Source organism: Notolepis coatsorum (genome assembly GCF_963971535.1).
Source record: "Notolepis coatsorum genome assembly, chromosome: 5".
Taxonomy (NCBI): Eukaryota; Metazoa; Chordata; class Actinopteri; order Aulopiformes; family Paralepididae; genus Notolepis; species Notolepis coatsorum.
The window spans coordinates 182,541,360-182,559,203 of NC_140169.1; the positions used below are offsets into that span (position 1 = coordinate 182,541,360).

The window sequence follows — 17,844 nt, forward strand, 5'->3', positions numbered from 1 at the left end:
ATGGTACATTTGGTAGTAGCTGCATGGCCCGTCATTCAGAGAATAAGATAGCAAAGCTACATCTCTGTCATTTCTAAAAGGGTTGTATGACATTCATCGTTTACAACATGTATATATTTTCATTATATACAGCCTCTCGGGACATGGGCACACTCATAGTGTGTCTGCCTTCGTTCCTCAGTATGGCAAGACCTGCGAAGGTGCTGGAAGCGATGGCAAATGAGAGGCGATTGGATGTTGATGGTGATCCGTGCCTTAGGGAAAGAGGTCATGTGGAATGTATGAGACGGCGATAGAAGCAGCTTCTCGTCCCTCCGGTGTGTGTGTGTGTGTTTCCCCCTGGCTGGCACTGAGCTCAAAGTGAGCACTGACAAACTTCACACATATCCAAAGAATTCCAATAGGAATGCAAAATTGTGTTTAAATTCTTTTAATATTCTTAATTGTTTATTTGAAGAAACAGATACAAAGAGACTTAGAAAAAAGACAAATAAATAAAAGCTGACTAAAGAGGTGCCTCTATGTGAATTACCTTCAAGCCAAAAAAAAAGAAGTCGGATTGCAGTTCTCTAATGTCATTTAAACCTTTGAACTCAAGAACTCAACACACAATGAGATACGTTACAGTGGAGATTTTCTTTTTGTTCGACTGAGAAAAAAAAACTCCAGTGTAATAAAATAAGAAAGAGTTTCAAATAAACTTTACAACTTCTCCACATTGTCCTTTTTCTCAGTAACATACACCTTTTACAGGCTGACTACCTGGGGGGGGGATTGCACAAGGGCCTGATATTGGGTTTAAAAGGGGAGGAGAGGAAGGTCTCTTCAAACGAACATCTATGGGCTGAGATGAAAGGAGCAGATCTTCTCTTTAATCCTTCACATCTTCAGCCTCGCAACAAAGCTACTTAACGGAGGTTAAAGCCCAACAATTGGGTTTCCAGTGTGCCATATCCCATGGATGGGTCTCCTCTCTTCCACCTCCTTCACTACTAGGGTAAGGAGGCGTGTGCATGTTTGTATATGTGTGTGTGTGTGTGTGTGTGTGGGGGGGGGGGGGGGGGGGGGGGGGCGCGGTAGGTAGGTAAGCATCCAAATGTCCACACAAAACAAATGAAGCAGCACTCTGTCTATTAAGGCTTGCATGAACCTGTCCTGGTTAAAGATAGAACACTAAGATAAAATTCAATAAAAAATTAACTAAAAATCTTTGGGGGCGGTGGAGACTTGGTACAATGAAACAGGTGAAACAGGATGGATGTCGCTCTGAAGGAGTGACGAGGATCTTCACATCATCCCAAACAAATAACACAGAGGAGGGTGGGGGAGAGAGAGCACGACTATACAGAAACAATACTCCCTTGAAATGTGGCGACTGTGCCATGTTTACATTTAGGACCACGGGATGCCACTAGTCAATTCAGGGGAGGTATACTAGAGTGCTTTACTTAGGGACACAGTTAAAATTACCACCATATCACAAAATGAGTCAAAAAAAAATCAAAGAGAGGGAAAAGTGTTGAGAGCGGGTGCAGTAACAATGTCTTGAGCCTAGGGGGCACTGTGCTGACCTGAGGGAAAAAAAGGAATCTCCCCGGCGCTGTTAAGCAGCTTTAAGTAAACTACAGAGAATTAACCCAAGTACTGAGAAGGAGGCTAATACAATCCAGCATCCAAATTGGCTTCCAAGTTGACCTCTTTTTGTCGATGAAAAACCCCAAACATTTTCACCGCTTAAACCCAGTCAGTGTGGTGCTGTTGAGCTTGACGGAAAACACACTCGCTAGCCTCATGGTGCACTGCTGCACAGCGGGGGCAACATGTGATGCAGAAATCAAGAGCAGAGTTGGGGTTGGGACGAGACGGGCTGGGGTGGGGTGGGGGTGTGTGGTTTTAAAACGGGGGGGGGTGTCAAACAGGGCAATCCCTTGCCTAAGCAAGCTTGAATTAAGGCAAAGGTTAAACATTACTACTGTACAGTCTAAAGAGATGGACAGCAACAAAACTCTAATGCTAGAACAAGATGAGGACACTAAGTGACTTGTTTCTGTAAGCGGACACTGAGCTCGTCTGTCAACAGAGGAAGCAATACGTCACATCAACCAGAACATGAATTATTTCACTATGTACTGCATTGCAACTGTGAAAGGACAGGTGTGACGCATGAGCGTGTGGCGTTGAGTTGCTTCAGTGTAATGACTGGCGTTGCTGGTCGATCTTAAGATCACATTGCGGGATCAGACGTGGAGGGGGGGGGGGGGGGGGGGGGGGCGTGATCATTGGCTCTTCCTGAATTGCGTGGCGATATTATGCGTGCAAGTCGGCTGAGAGAAACAGTCAATCAAGATTTGTCCGAATGAATCAAGAGGGCATCGGTACTACGGGGCGTCCACAGCTGCTCGAGTCACATCTGTAACAGGTGGTAGATACCCTTTGTTGAGAACAGATTCAGAGCCCTTTAGTAGTTTGTTAACAGACACCAAAACACAAAACCTCTCAGAAGATCCCGTCTCTGCTGTTAAAACATTTTTTATTTTTTTTTAATCTCTGGCCCATTAGAATTCCCCCGCAAATTTCAAATATGCTATCAAAACAGCAGAGACAGAATAAAAAATGTCAAATAAAACAAAACTAAAAAAAGGGGGGTTAAAAGCAATAGGGGGGAACCAGGCCCGGGGGAGGGGAGGGGGGCGAGGCGCTGGTTCCCAGTATGAGTCCCAATTTAGTGGAAGGAAGGAGGGAGAAATACTGTATGCTAGAGAAGGCTGCCGTCCAAGTAGAACCACACCGGCCTGCAGCAGCAGAAACACACTACCCCCCAGACGAAGGGACAGGAGAATAGATAAGCTGCTGATAGGCTTGGGGTTTTTCCAGGGTAAGGGGATGAGCGCCTCATCCCTTTCCCTGGTTGGCTGACGGACAGGAAGTGGAGGTGGGGTTGGGTTAGCCCCGGAGCAAGAACTGGGACAGTTTTTCCTCGTGGGGCGAGCTGATTGGCTGTCCCTGTGACCTCGGACTGGGGTCAAGCTAGGTTGTTGGGAGAGGGATTTCGAGGTGGAAGGTGGGGAGCTGGGGGTTGTTTAAGGGGTAAAGAAGTAGCATGGACATACAGCGCTGCACCTCCCCTTCTCAGGCTCCAGACAGTCCTCGTGTTCTCTCTCTCCCGACTCCAAAGAGCAAGGTCCACAGACGGTCTACGCTCTCTCTCTCTCTTTCTCGTGTCATTATTAATATCTCTAACTCTTGTCTCTAGGTTTAATGGGGTTAGCCCTCACCCCGGCCTACCGACGCACTCGCAGCAGGAGGAGAAAGGAGTTGAGTGGAGGGGGAACCGCAGGGCGAGTGTACAGAGACCGCCGAGCGCGGAGGGGAGGGGAACAGGAATGCTCTTAGTTTTGTTTCTTGGCCTCCGGGTTGCCGTAGCTGGAGCCCGTTTTCTTCACCTCGGTGACGCCTATGAGGCGGCGGATAGCTACGGAGGCTGGGGAGAACCGGGGGGGACAAGAGAAGGAGATTAGGGGAAGCAATTCAAATGTCAAATAATGCAAACACCTCAGCAGTTTCAAAAGCTCCGCGTTTATTGCAGGACAGGGACTAATTCATTACCGCTAGAGTTTTCTTTCCGAGCCGTGGCCAAAGTGTCGTCGTCAGCGCTTCTGGAAGCAGCAGCACTTTCACCCTAACAGCTCGGGCTTACTGCAGCTGCAGAGACGCCTGGCTGGTAGCAGATTACCTACCTACGATGAGGAAGAGGAGGAAGCCGATGATGAGGAGGGGAGAGCCGCTGACGGCCACCCCGCAGGCGAAGTTGATGAGGGGCGAGAGCAGCAGCGTGGCCCAGAACAGGAAGTTGAGCAGCGTCCACGGCCTGCGAGGTGGGATGATGGTAGGGCCCGGGAAACTGCCCTCCTTCTGGTAATGTTCCTGTAGGGCATCCTGGACAGGAAGTTCAAGTTCAAGTTTCAAGTTTTGTTTTATTTGTCACATATAAAGGTACATTACATTACAGTTAAATGCTTGGTTCTGTATGAGCCTCCTGAGATTGTGCTTCATACAGTAAAAAAAAAGAAAGTAAAAAGAATAAAGACCACACTATACAAAATATACACAAACTAAAGTACAAAATGCAAACAAAATGCTAAAATGAGGTAGGGATGTAGTGCAAATATTTTAGTAATAAATAGATAAAATATGGCGTCGTGTTAAAAAGTGTTTAAAGTGTCTAATGTGAATGTTAAAGGGGAGTGTTTAAAGTGAGTGTGTGCAATGAATATAGATGGATGGGTTAGTGTTGCATAGCGTGGTGGTTCACCGTTAGTGATAGACCGATTCATCTGGCCAATATTTCACATTCTGAGATAATGGGCATCTAATTGATCTGATCTCTGATCTGATCTGACATCTGATCTCACATGTCAGCAGCCATATCGGCAGCCTAGTCAAGACTAAGACTTAAGGCTTAGATTCTTAGCTTTTAAAGCTCAATATATATAATTGGCCACTCTGAATAACATATACAGATTGCTTAGACTGGCTATTTGGCTTGTAACCAAGTCTATCAACAAACATAAACAAATATACAAAAATAGGCTTTTGGGAAAGTGGTGAAAAGAATAGTTTGGAGCCCTGTACTATAACTCTCATGCACCCTGCTGTAAATGTTTGTCTAAATGTCCTCAGTCACCATCGTCTTTTCTAAATGTTGACACATTACTCCCATCCTAAATTACAGTGAATCTAAAAACGTTGCTGGCTAGCGTTAAATATATATCATGTTATAATACAGTTGAATGACATCGCTTCTGATACATATTGTACGCCGCTCCCCCTTAAATGCTAATCAAGTTCTGACATCTACTGTCATAATCACAGCACGGGCCTACTTCACTCCCCCTCCTTTTCCCCTCACGTCCTCCACACGCTCCTCTTCATCCCCCTCTCTATCCACTGCGCACTCCTCATCATCCTCTCTTTCTTCAGTCACCCCTTCCTTCACCCTCATTCACCCAGCTGTATTCCATCCCCCTAATTCACACACGGGCAAGCACCCCACTCTCCCCAGCTGCACCCTATCCTCCCCTGATGAGGGGACTATATCTACACCTCGACGCTGACCAGAAGCGGTCGTGGTATTAATTACCACTGTCCAGGTACGACGTCTCTGCCGAAAGCTCTACTGCTAGACACCCTCTGTGTATTGGCTTACTCTAACCCGTTTCTCTCCTGTGCCCCAAAGGACCGCCGTCCCTGTCTGGACGTCACCTGTTCCCGAAGAGGAACACCTAATCTCCCGCTGCCACCCAGCAGCTCCAGCGTCCCTGTCTGGACGTCACCTGTTCCCGAAGAGGAACACCTAATCTCCCGCTGCCACCCAGCAGCTCCAGCGTCCCTGTCTGGACGTCACCTGTTCCCGAAGAGGAACACCTATTCACCCGCTGCCACCCAGCAGCTCCCCCGACAAGCACCAGGACCGCTTGCTCGCTCACTGCCGCCGTGGCAGCCACAGGACAGAACATTAACCGTTCTATTTCCCCCCAATTCCTGTGTTGCTCAATTTCCATTAAACACCCTTGAAACCGCTCCTTTCTCTTCTCGTGTATTCAGCAATTGGGCTGTGCTCCAGACTCCAGTTCTCACAGTATACCACGACCAAGATGTCAGCACCAGCTGTACTCGAGACCGAGGAGGAGGATACACCTCCATCACGTAAGAGGAAGTTTCAAGGGGAGCCCGTGAGTATTACCGACGACCAGAATGCTCGGGTAGACCAACTCGCTCACTCGTTGGATGACATCATTGCTCAGCTTACCGCTCTCGCACACGGCTCTGCGGAGCGAGAAACACAATATCGCCGTATTGAGGCACACCTGGCACAGCAGGCCCTACCAGCCGCTTCCCCCGCTGCACCAAGCCCCCCGCATAGAGAACCCCCTGTCCCCGCACCAGAGCGTTACGATGGAAGCGTCTCCAAATGCCGTGCGTTTTTATTCCAGTGCTCGTTCGAACAACAACCCCACACGTTTCACAGCGATAGGTCTAAAGTAGCTTACCTGTCGGCGCTGCTCACAGGCGCGGCGTTGAGATGGGCCACCGCTCTCCACTTTAATAATTCCTTCCTCTGTACTTCGTACTCCGAGTACGTCGACGACATGCGTAAAGTGTTTGACCACCCTCCAGATGGCTCAGAGGGGGCCTCCGGCCTGTTTTCGATCCGCCAGGGAAGCCGCAGCGTAAGCGAATACGCTATCGATTTCCACATCCTCGCCGCCGGCTCCGACTGGGGGGACACACCGTTGCGAGGCGCATTCCGCCAGGGCTTGAACGACGCTATTAAAGACGAGCTTGCGTCCAAAGAAAGACCCACCTCCCTGAGCGAGCTAATCCATTTGGCCAGGGAACTGGACCTGCGTCTTCGGGAACGTCGTCGAGAGAAGGCTAGCACCGCTCGTTCGCCTATACCCGATCCGCCTCGTCGCGCCGCCCGCGCTGAAGAAAATAGTTCCTCCGAGCCCATGGATCTCGACCGCTCACGTCTTCCCCCCAGCGAGCGCCAACACAGGCTCGCCACAGGAGCATGCCTGTACTGCGGCCAAACAGGACACTCTATTGTCTCATGCCCGCTTCGCCCCAAACGACGGGGCTCGACAGTAGCGCTGGGCGTCTGTTCGAGTCCAGATGTCGCTCCCAGCTCTGGCCCAAACATGTCATTCCGCGCCACGCTGTGTCTGAATAACCAAACACTCCCGTTATCTGCCCTGGTTGACTCAGGGGCCGACGAGAACCTCATCGACGCCGGAGTAGTCTCCCGTTACAACATCCCTACTGACGCCCTGCCGATACCCCGCGACGCCTGGGGGTTAAACAGGAAACTACTTACGCGGATTACTCGCCACACCATACCCCTTCGCCTTCTGCTATCCGGGAATCACAGCGAGAGTATTCGGTTTCACGTTACCAACTCTCCCCACAATCCCATTGTCCTTGGCATGCCTTGGCTCAAGTTACACAATCCCGTTATCAATTGGCCTACCGGCCTGGTGACCAGCTGGAGCGCCCACTGTCACGTCGCTTGTCTACAGTCGGCTCGGCCGCCACTAGAGGGCGCCGGTTCGTACCCCCCCAAAGAGAACATAGATCTGTCTGCTATTCCGCCGGCCTACCACGATTTGAAGGCAGTTTTCAGCAAACAACAGGCTCTCTCCCTGCCTCCCCATCGCCAATATGACTGCGCCATTGATTTACTCCCCGGGGCGCCACTCCCCGCTAGTCGCCTGTTCAACCTCTCACGCCCAGAGAGAGAATCAATGGAGAAGTACGATCACGAATCCCTGGCCTCGGGCATAATCACCCCCTCTTCCTCTCCTGTCGGCGCAGGATTCTTCTTCGTTTCCAAGAAGGATTGTTCCCTTCGCCCCTGTATCGATTACCGGGGTCTCAACAACATCACGGTAAAGAACAAATACCCCCTACCTTTAATCGACTCTGCTTTTGAGCCCCTGCAAGGTGCCACCATCTTCACAAAACTGGACCTCAGGAACGCCTACCACCTTGTCCGCATGCGGGAAGGAGACGAGTGGAAGACGGCCTTCAAGACACCACTCGGCCACTTCGAGTACAAGGTAATGCCTTTCGGTCTGACCAACGCCCCTGCTGTCTTCCAGGCCCTCGTCAATGACGTTCTCCGTGACGTACTCCACCGCTCTGTATTCGTCTACCTAGATGACATCCTGATCTTCTCCCGCTCCATGGAGGAGCATGTCCAGCACGTCCGCCGGGTCCTCCAGCGTCTTCTAGAGAACAAGCTGTTTGTCAAGGCGGAGAAGTGTGAGTTCCACGTCTCCTCCATCGGCTTCCTTGGCTACATCATAGAGGGCAGCAAGATCCGGGCGGACCCCGAGAAGATCAGAGCGGTGTCCGACTGGCCCCGTCCCACCAACGTTAAACAGCTCCAACGCTTCCTGGGATTCGCCAACTTTTATCGGCGCTTCATCAGGGACTACAGCCTGGTCGCGGCGCCTCTCACCCAACTCACCTCGCCTTCGGTGCCCTTCGTCTGGTCCAACGCAGTGGACTCCGCCTTCGCCGAGCTGCGCCGGCGCTTCACCACCGCTCCCATCCTCGTCCAGCCGGACACGTCCCGCCAGTTCGTGGTGGAGGTGGACGCCTCCTGCACCGGAGTAGGGGCGGTTCTTTCCCAGCGCTCTGCCACCGACCAGAAGCTGCACCCCTGCGCCTTTTTCTCACGCCGCCTAACCCCAGCCGAGGTCAACTACGACATCGGGAACCTGGAGCTCCTGGCGGTCAAGCTAGCCCTGGAGGAATGGAGGCACTGGCTGGAGGGATCGGAGGTTCCCTTCCTGGTTTGGACGGACCACAAGAACCTCGCCTACGTCTCAACGGCCAAGCGCCTGAACTCCCGCCAGGCTCGCTGGGCGCTGTTCTTTGCTAGGTTTAACTTCACCCTGACCTACCGGCCTGGTTCCAAGAACACCAAGCCAGACGCCCTCTCCCGGCAGTTCGTCCCTGAGGAGGGGTCCACACACCCCGACACCATCCTCTCTACCTCATGTCTGGTGGCCACCGCCACCTGGGAGATCCAGTCCGACGTCAGGGAGGCACAGCGTGCCCAGCCGGACCCAGGTAACGGTCCACCTAACCGGCTACCTCGTCCGCTCCCAGGTGCTCGAGTGGGTTCACGCTTCCCGGTTTGCGTGCCACCCGGGGATCGACCGGACACTATCTCTGCTGAAGAGGCACTTCTGGTGGGTCACTATGAGAGAGGACACCCGCGCTTTCGTCCTGGCGTGCACCGTGTGTGCTCGTGCGAAGGCCTCCCACCGACCGCCCGCCGGACTCCTTCGCCCACTCCCAGTCCCCGGTCGGCCCTGGTCGCACGTCGCCCTGGACGTCGTCACCGGCCTTCCCCTCTCACACGGTAACACTGCCATCAACACCATTGTTGACCGTTTCTCAAAGGCTGTGCACTTCGTTGCTCTCCCCAAACTCCCCTTTGCTGCAAAGACTGCTGACCTGATGGTACTCCACGTCTTCCGGCTCCATGGGATCCCAGCTGACATCGTCTCCGACAGAGGCCCTCAGTTCATATCCCAGGTCTGGAGGGCTTTCTGTCGGGCTCTGGGGGCCACGGTCAGCCTCTCCTCCGGGTTCCACCCTCAGACCAACGGCCAGTCGGAGCGGGCCAACCAGGACCTGGGATCCGCTCTCCGCTGCGTGACAGCCCGGGACCCCTCCGGCTGTAGCGCCTTCCTGCCATGGGTGGAATACGCCCACAATTCCCTCTCTTCGGCGGCCACAGGTCAGTCCCCCTTTGAGTCATCTTTGGGCTACCAACCCCCGCTGTTCCCTGCCCAGGAAGAGGAGATCGCCGTGCCGTCGGTGCAGGACCATCTCCGTCGCTGCAGGACGATCTGGGAGGAGACGAGGGCTGCGCAGCTCCGGACTGCGGACCAGAACCGGCGCTTCGCCGACCGCCACCGGACCCCGGCTCCCGCCTATGTACCAGGTCAGATGGTATGGCTCTCGTCTCGGGACCTGCCACTCAAATCCGTTTCGTGGGGCCCTACAAGATCCTGTCCCTCATTAATCCCTCTGTTGTCAAGCTCCAGCTCCCCCCCCATATGCGCATTCACCCTTCCTTCCATGTCTCCCAGCTCAAACCGGTGGTCTCCAGTCCCCTCTCTCCCCCTGCTCCAGAGCCCCCTCCTCCGCTGGTGATAGACGACCACCCGGCCTACGTGGTCCGGGAGTTGCTGGACGTGCGGCGACGCGGCTTCCAGTACCTGGTCGACTGGGAGGGCTACGGCCCGGAGGAACGGAGCTGGATCTCCCGGCCAATGATCCTGGACCCAACTCTCGTCCAGGACTTTCATCGGGCTCACCCTGACAAGCATGGGCCGCCGGGAGGCGCCCGTCGAGGGGGGGGTCCTGTCATAATCACAGCACGGGCCTACTTCACTCCCCCTCCTTTTCCCCTCACGTCCTCCACACGCTCCTCTTCATCCCCCTCTCTATCCACTGCGCACTCCTCATCATCCTCTCTTTCTTCAGTCACCCCTTCCTTCACCCTCATTCACCCAGCTGTATTCCATCCCCCTAATTCACACACGGGCAAGCACCCCACTCTCCCCAGCTGCACCCTATCCTCCCTTGATGAGGGGACTATATCTACACCTCGACGCTGACCAGAAGCGGTTGTGGTATTAATTACCACAGTCCAGGTACGACGTCTCTGACGAAAGCTCTACTGCTAGACACCCTCTGTGTATTGGCTTACTCTAACCCGTTTCTCTCCTGTGCCCCAAAGGACCGCCGTCCCTGTCTGGACGTCACCTGTTCCCGAAGAGGAACACCTAATCTCCCGCTGCCACCCAGCAGCTCCAGCGTCCCTGTCTGGACGTCACCTGTTCCCGAAGAGGAACACCTAATCTCCCGCTGCCACCCAGCAGCTCCAGCGTCCCTGTCTGGACGTCACCTGTTCCCGAAGAGGAACACCTATTCACCTATACCCAGCAGCTCCCCCGACAAGCACCAGGACCGCTTGCTCGCTCACTGCCGCCGTGGCAGCCACAGGACAGAACATTAACCCCGTTCTATTTCCCCCCAATTCCTGTGTTGCTCAATTTCCATTAAACACCCTTGAAACCGCTCCTTTCTCTTCTCGTGTATTCAGCAATTGGGCTGTGCTCCAGACTCCAGTTCTCACATCTACAGGATAACCCAATGTATTTTTTGGTTTTATTAGAATTAATAAAAAATCATTCAAATTCATTAAATAAAATAAAATAAAACATATTGTCATCATACAGTATATTGGCCAAATAATATCGGTATTGGCCATTGAAAAACCCATATCAGTCTACCACTATTCACCATTTAATAACTGATTGATTATCTGTAACATGCATCTGTCAGGTGTTTTGACTGTTCTTACACACAGAATGAAAGCTGGCCCTCTGGGATGAATTATAGATCTAAGAGTGTGTGAGTGTGGGGGGGGGGGACTGGGATTTCTGGCTGATGCGACTGTCAAAAGGCTTGGACCGTGCCTTGAAATCTGAATTCCACGTAGGACAAAAGTTAGTTATTTCTCAACTGAGTTTTCAGAGATGCGGCTATCTCATGTCATGTCAATATGGCGTGATAAGCCTCTTTCACACATGAATTCTGGAGAACCCAGAGAATCGGGTGCCGGCATTGCCTGCAGTTGCCCTTTTCGCACATTTAGCACACAGCATGCTAAATGTGGCAGACATGGCTTCGGTGGCAGACGTGTGGAAATACTGCGCTTGGTTTAGGTTTAAAGTGTTAATTTATTTAAAGGTTTTTGGATGGGCGCCCCAGTGGCGAACCACACGGCCGACCCGGGTTCGACTCCCGAACCCGTCGTTATTTGCCGAATGTCTTCCCCCCATTCTGTCTCCCATTCCTCCTCTGTCTCTCTCTACTGGACTGCCCAGTAGCAATAAAGCGATAAAACGCCAAAAAATAAATCTTTAAAAAAAGGTTTTTGGATGATGAGCAAACAACATTTCATATCTCATCCTCAGTCAGACAGAGGAGCAAGCTGGCCAGCATATCATCTTGACTTGATATTAAAAAAATCTCCCATTTCAAAGCATTATTGAGAAAAGGCTGACCTATTTAACAAATTATGACCACTTATGAATTGTTTCATACAGGCTAGAAGAACACTGTGATAAGCACACATTTAATATAAATGTACAACGTTGCTGCAGTCCTCGAGGCAATGCGCCTCCACACTTGGAACATATTGGTCGCACCTCACAAACTAGCTCAAATCTTGATGAGACAAAGGCCTTGTGTGTCTCGTCCTCGGTCAGGAATGAAATTTAAGAGAATGAAGATAACACAGATATATATTTTTATCCACAATCCATACATTTTCATTTAACTATAAGCGGGAAAAGGCCAATCGTTGTGTAAGGAACATGGTTAGTCTACGTTAATCAACACGCCCACTCGCTCGCTGTGTGAATTAATTCTGCAAATGACCTGCTTGCTTCTATTCAACCATGGGCTCAGTTGGTCAATATGCAGACTTAGGACTTGGGTGCTGGGAGGGTAAACTCAGTGTGGAATAATGTGAACATTTGCGTTGAAACATAGAGATTAATGCACAGTTAAGGTCAGTCCAATGCATGTGCGGAAGAGGCTTTCTTCTAATGTGGACATCCATGTTTCTGCCTAGGTTTTCTGAGCTGGACCCTTGACAGACTGAAGTCGTGACGACCTCCCAACAGGGACTTTCTGACATTAAGCATTAATCGCAACATGTAGATATGGGTTAGGGGTGGGACAAAAAATCAATACTGCAATATATCATCGTACTGCCTCTTGTGACACGTTATCGATACTCTGGCGCCAAGTATAGATATTTAAACCTATTTTACTGCAATAGAAATGATTGGAATAAGGTGAACAGACTGAAAACTTTATATAAAACAGATGATGTATATATACTTGTATTGCAGATGGTAACAAAGTTTTCTGTTGGGAACATAATTAATAATAATCAAGTTGCAATCAGTGAATTTGTTGTACATTGTTTCATGGACAATTGGCCAGTTTGTGATGCACACTAAATAATCTCATAAGCTTTCATGTCAATTCTGTAAATAAATCATTCTTGCTTTTCGCCTATCCAACCAAATATCTCACTCACTCACTCACTCACTCACTCACTCACTCACTCACTCACCTACTCACTCACTCACTCACACATACACACACACACACACACACACACACACACACACACACACACACACACACACACACACACACACACACACACACACACACACACACACACACACACACACACACACACACACACACAGCAGTTAAATTATTTAAAATAAAGTCAAAGAAGATGCTACTACTACTTGCCCATCCATGGGTTATTGAGTATTGAGAATATCTACCAAATAATAAATCAAATGCACATTCCTCTCAATTCAACAGCAACCTCATACAAAATATTGGCCAATTATTGATGCTTTAACTAAGAAATGCAAACCATGTAGCTGTGGGGTTGAGTCTGTGGCTGTGTTGGCTGTGTGGTTGAGTCTGTGGCTGTGTTGGCTGTGTGGTTGAGTCTGTTGGCTGTGGGGTTGAGTCTGTTGGCTGTGTTGGCTGTGGGGTTGAGTCTGTGGCTGTGTTGGCTGTGTGGTTGAGTCTGTGGCTGTGTTGGCTGTGTGGTTGAGTCTGTGGCTGTGTTGGCTGTGTGGTTGAGTCTGTGGCTGTGTTGGCTGTGGGGTTGAGTCTGTGGCTGTGTTGGCTGTGTGGTTGAGTCTGTGGCTGTGTTGGCTGTGTGGTTGAGTCTGTGGCTGTGTTGGCTGTGTGGTTGAGTCTGTGGCTGTGTTGGCTGTGCGGTTGAGTCTGTGGTTGTGTTGGCTGTGTGGTTGAGTCTGTTGGCTGTGTGGTTGAGTCTGTTGGCTGTGGGGTTGAGTCTGTGGCTGTGTTGGCTGTGTGGTTGAGTCTGTTGGCTGTGGGGTTGAGTCTGTGGCTGTGTTGGCTGTGTGGTTGAGTATGTGGCTGTGTGGTTGAGTCTGTGGCTGTGTTGGTTGTGGGGTTGAGTATGTGGCTGTGTTGGCTGTGCGGTTGAGTATGTGGCTGTGTGGTTGAGTCTGTTGGCTGTGTTGGCTGTGCGGTTGAGTATGTGGCTGTGTGGTTGAGTCTGTGGCTGTGTTGGCTGTGTGGTTGAGTCTGTGGCTGTGTTGGCTGTTGGGTTGAGTCTGTGGCTGTGTTGGCTGTGCGGTTGAGTCTGTGGCTGTGTTGGCTGTTGGGTTGAGTCTGTGGCTGTGTTGGCTGTGGGGTTGAGTCTGTGGCTGTGTTGGCTGTGTGGTTGAGTCTGTGGTTGTGTTGGCTGTGGGGTTGAGTCTGTGGCTGTGTTGGCTGTGCGGTTGAGTATGTGGCTGTGTGGTTGAGTCTGTGGCTGTGTTGGCTGTTGGGTTGAGTCTGTGGTTGTGTTGGCTGTGGGGTTGAGTCTGTTGGCTGTGGGGTTGAGTCTGTGGCTGTGTTGGCTGTAGGGTTGATTCTGTTGGCTGTGGGGTTGAGTCTGTGGCTGTGTTGGCTGTGGAGTTGTTTCAAATCATTTCAAATAATTGACATCTTAGTAAATGCATCTTTAACTTTAACAGGTTGGTGTGCAATTTGAAAGACATCTTAAGTGGCCGACTGGCCGTAGTCGTACCTTTTCCTGGTAGAGCTTGTGGAGCCAGTTGGCACACTCTTTCTCGTCATCTGGGATCTCCTCCACGGGAAACCGCCTGGGAGGGAAAGAGAGTGAATTATCATTACAGTACAGAGCCAAGTTGGAGTCTGATTATACACATCTTCAACCACCAGATGGCTCCCACTCAAGTTCACCACAGATTATGCAGGTAAAACGGGTTACTTGCTACTTTTTTGCAAGTAACTGTGGGTTTGTTCTGACAGCCGGCTCAGATCAGATTTTTTTTGGCCATTAACATTGGCCAGGCTTTGGTCATTAACGTTAATTTGACTAGATATCCATTTTACAAATTCCAATACAAATTACAGCCAGCTAGAGCTGCCGCGATTACCGCATTACCGCGGTATCGCTGTTACATCACGGCCACCGCAGAGTAGGCTGAATACCGCATCACCGCTGTTTTTTATAATAATAATAATGAAGTACCCCCCTCTCGTTGGGCTTGCGGCTCTGCAGATATACCCTACTCCTCCATCGAGGTTCCAAGCGACCCTATTGGCTACCAGAAAAGTCACGTGAAACATTGCAGACCACTGATTGGTCAGAAGAGAGACGCGTCACACGTTGGGAGCGTCCTGCAGTTTTTTACATCCTGAATGTCAGCCATTGATCAGAGCTCATCACAATACGGCTAATAACGTTAGCTTTAACTCCCCGCCGGAGTGGACTACCATCGCTCCTCGGGAGTACTAAACGAGACATAATGATTTTATTGTCTGCAACGAATGTTATAATAAAAGCCCTTCGTTCTATACACTTGTCTGATTGAAAACTTTATTAACAGACCGCAGAATGGGACAACTCAGCACGCTCTGAGCAAAGAAAGGAACTGAGATGGTCCGGTAAATACGCTGATGTTATTGAACGTATAACTATATAATGGTAATGCCACAAAACGAATGCCTTTATTATAAAGTAGTAACTTTATAGTAATAATAATAAGAAAGGGTCGGGGGGGTAACCACCCCTGCCCGCGACACCGAGTGAACGGCGCACGACCAGAGGGTAAACTTCGAATCCGTGTTTCACTTTCAATAACTAATGCGTGCTTGCTGAATCCCAAACAATATTCATGCTGCAAAGTCATCCTCTAAAGATCGACATTTAGACTAGAGGCAGGCTATATGCTATAAAAAGTAGACTACTACTAAAAAAAAAATGCATTCAAACTTTTTTATTTTTTTTTGTGCGTGCGGTAATAACCGCGCGGTAGGAAATATTTTGCAAATCCGTGCGGTAAGGAAAACATCAATACCGCGGCAGCTCTACAGCCAGCTGCTAGAAAAAGTATCTGCCTCACCAGAAAGCGCCACAGTCCTGTAATCAGTTTAAGGTTATCTTAAGGAATGCATCTCTCTTCAGAGATAGACATTTTACATCTACACTTGTGCTGAAGTCACTGCATAAAGTAGCCAAAGAACCTTTACTGATGACACTTTGAGATAAGGAGAGGGACAGGGTGGGAACTGTGTGTGCTAGCTTCCCATTTCAATACCGTGGTGTTACATGCTTTCTGTTCGTTTTTTAACCTTGAGAAATAAGTCAAATGCCTTCTGAAGTGCAAATATATTGAAATGGCCCAATTGTTTATTAATAATAATAATAATAATAATAATAATAATAATAATAATAATAATAATAATAATAATAATAATAATAATAATAATAATAATAATAATAATAATATTATTAATAATATTATTAATAATAATAATAATAATAATAATAATAATAATAATAATAATAATAATAATAATAATAATAATAATAATAATAAAACTAAGACAAAATAAGGAGATCAAAGATGGCAACAGCAACGTGCCCACACCTGCGTTGTTACTATGACAGCCAATGTAGATGCACTCAGCTAATTATTATTGTACATTTTCTGAACACACAAATCTGATCTGGTCACTTGTGTGGACAGTCAGCGTAAGAAATCTGATGTGAAAACTAACGCTAGAAGGCGTTTACATTACAGCAAGCAGTGCTCTGGCATGGTGTGGTGCATTGTGGGACATGACCAACCTGACGTCACGGCAGCTTTATGAAATTCTGCCATTATTTATAGTGAACAGAATTGTTGCCCTTTCATTTTGACATGTCGTTGCAGGGTAAACAGAGGTGTAATTAATAACTTTAATTACAGTCCCGTTCCATTTAGGTTTGTCAAGGCCAGGGCCCTGGTATTGTGTGTGCTATCTCGCCTTCATGGAACGGGACCATAATTAAAGTTATTAATTACACCTCTGATTACCCTGCAATGTCAAAATGAAAGGCTAGAATAGGCTTTTTTTCTCTCTTTTTTTTTTAACAGTGAGATGAAACGCGATCATTTTGTGATTTCATGATATTTTCAAGGGCATGAGACCCGTGTTTCCCAGCAGTGTTTTTTTTCCCTCTGTCTTGGGTTTGTTCCCTCTCAATTTTCTCTGGGTATTAGACAAATTGTTCAGAGACCATAAACGTGTTCGGGCAACAATCCAAGAGTGTGAGTGCTCTCTCCTTGTCCATTCTCATTGTTACAGTACAAAAAAAAGGTGCTTGGTAGGAAGATTTAAAACACATCATCAGTTTTCCAGCTCAGAAAAGCAGACCAGAGGAGGAGAGGGGAGGGGGTGGGGATTGTCAGCTCTTATGCATCATCATTATCACAACCTGACTAAATGACTAACAGGAAACTGAATGTACTGTATGCTGAGTGGTGCCTACCTCACGCTCAGGTCCGCTCTGTACTTCTTGCCATTGACGATGCCCAGGAGAGTGGGGGTCTGCTTGTCTTTGAAGTTGAGTGTCACGTCGTAAACCGCAGTGACTGACGACAACAAAATAAGAATTAGAGAAGGCAATAAAGAAATCCCATGTACCTTTGCATCCTTTTGTGTCTTTTTGTGTGCCCTTTGTATCTGAAGGCCAAGTGAGAGGCAGACTTAATGATTTTATATTTCAGCTAACATTTGTATAACATTTGGCTACTTAAAATCATGTCAATGGACAGAGAGACAGCAGACAAGAGAGTAGTGTATTGCACTACCAAAGCTAACTAGCATGTCCCATATGCTCTGTAAATAACTATGTACAGATACCGAGATGTCACTCCATGTTACCTGTTGCCTGTTTACTGCACAATGTTGTTTTTTCATTTTTTGATTCTATTATATGTTGTACCACTGTATTGCACATCGTTACGGGCAAGACCACCCGCATTTCATTGTATACCTGTATGCCGTGACAATTAAAACTCTTGACTTGACTTGAGAGAGAGAGAGAGAGAGAGAGAGAGAGAGAGAGAGAGAGAGAGAGAGAGAGAGAGAGAGAGAGAGAGAGTGTGTCTCGGGCTCAGCTCCAGGGCTCCAGGGTTAGTTTAACTGTTTTGGGACCAGCTTAGTTGACATTAGCAGCTAACGTTAGTTTAGGTCATTGAACTGTCAGCTTGTAGGATATAATCTTTACTTGCACATGTGCTACTAAACAATTGTTCTGGTTCACACACATTATTTTAGTCGCAAATGCGAGAGAAATGCTTGCACTGTCGAGTCCTGGCTTTAGGCAGAATCACAAACAAC

General features: G+C 48.9%; 1 protein-coding gene across 1 annotated transcript in view; it reads right to left on the reverse strand.

Annotated features, from left to right (window-relative positions):
• Positions 1-420: 420 nt before the first annotated feature.
• LOC311228721 (1-acyl-sn-glycerol-3-phosphate acyltransferase gamma-like) overlaps positions 421-17,844 on the reverse strand; it is a 68,645-nt gene continuing 51,221 nt past the window's right edge. Inside the window, exons 7-10 of the mRNA XM_084314660.1 lie at positions 16,991-17,093; positions 14,237-14,312; positions 3,738-3,936; positions 421-3,481 (exon numbers count right to left, since the gene is read on the reverse strand). Of these exons, the coding sequence (XP_084170786.1) occupies positions 3,390-3,481; positions 3,738-3,936; positions 14,237-14,312; positions 16,991-17,093 (470 nt within the window). The 3' untranslated portion in view covers positions 421-3,389. The remainder of the gene's footprint in view (positions 3,482-3,737; positions 3,937-14,236; positions 14,313-16,990; positions 17,094-17,844) is intronic.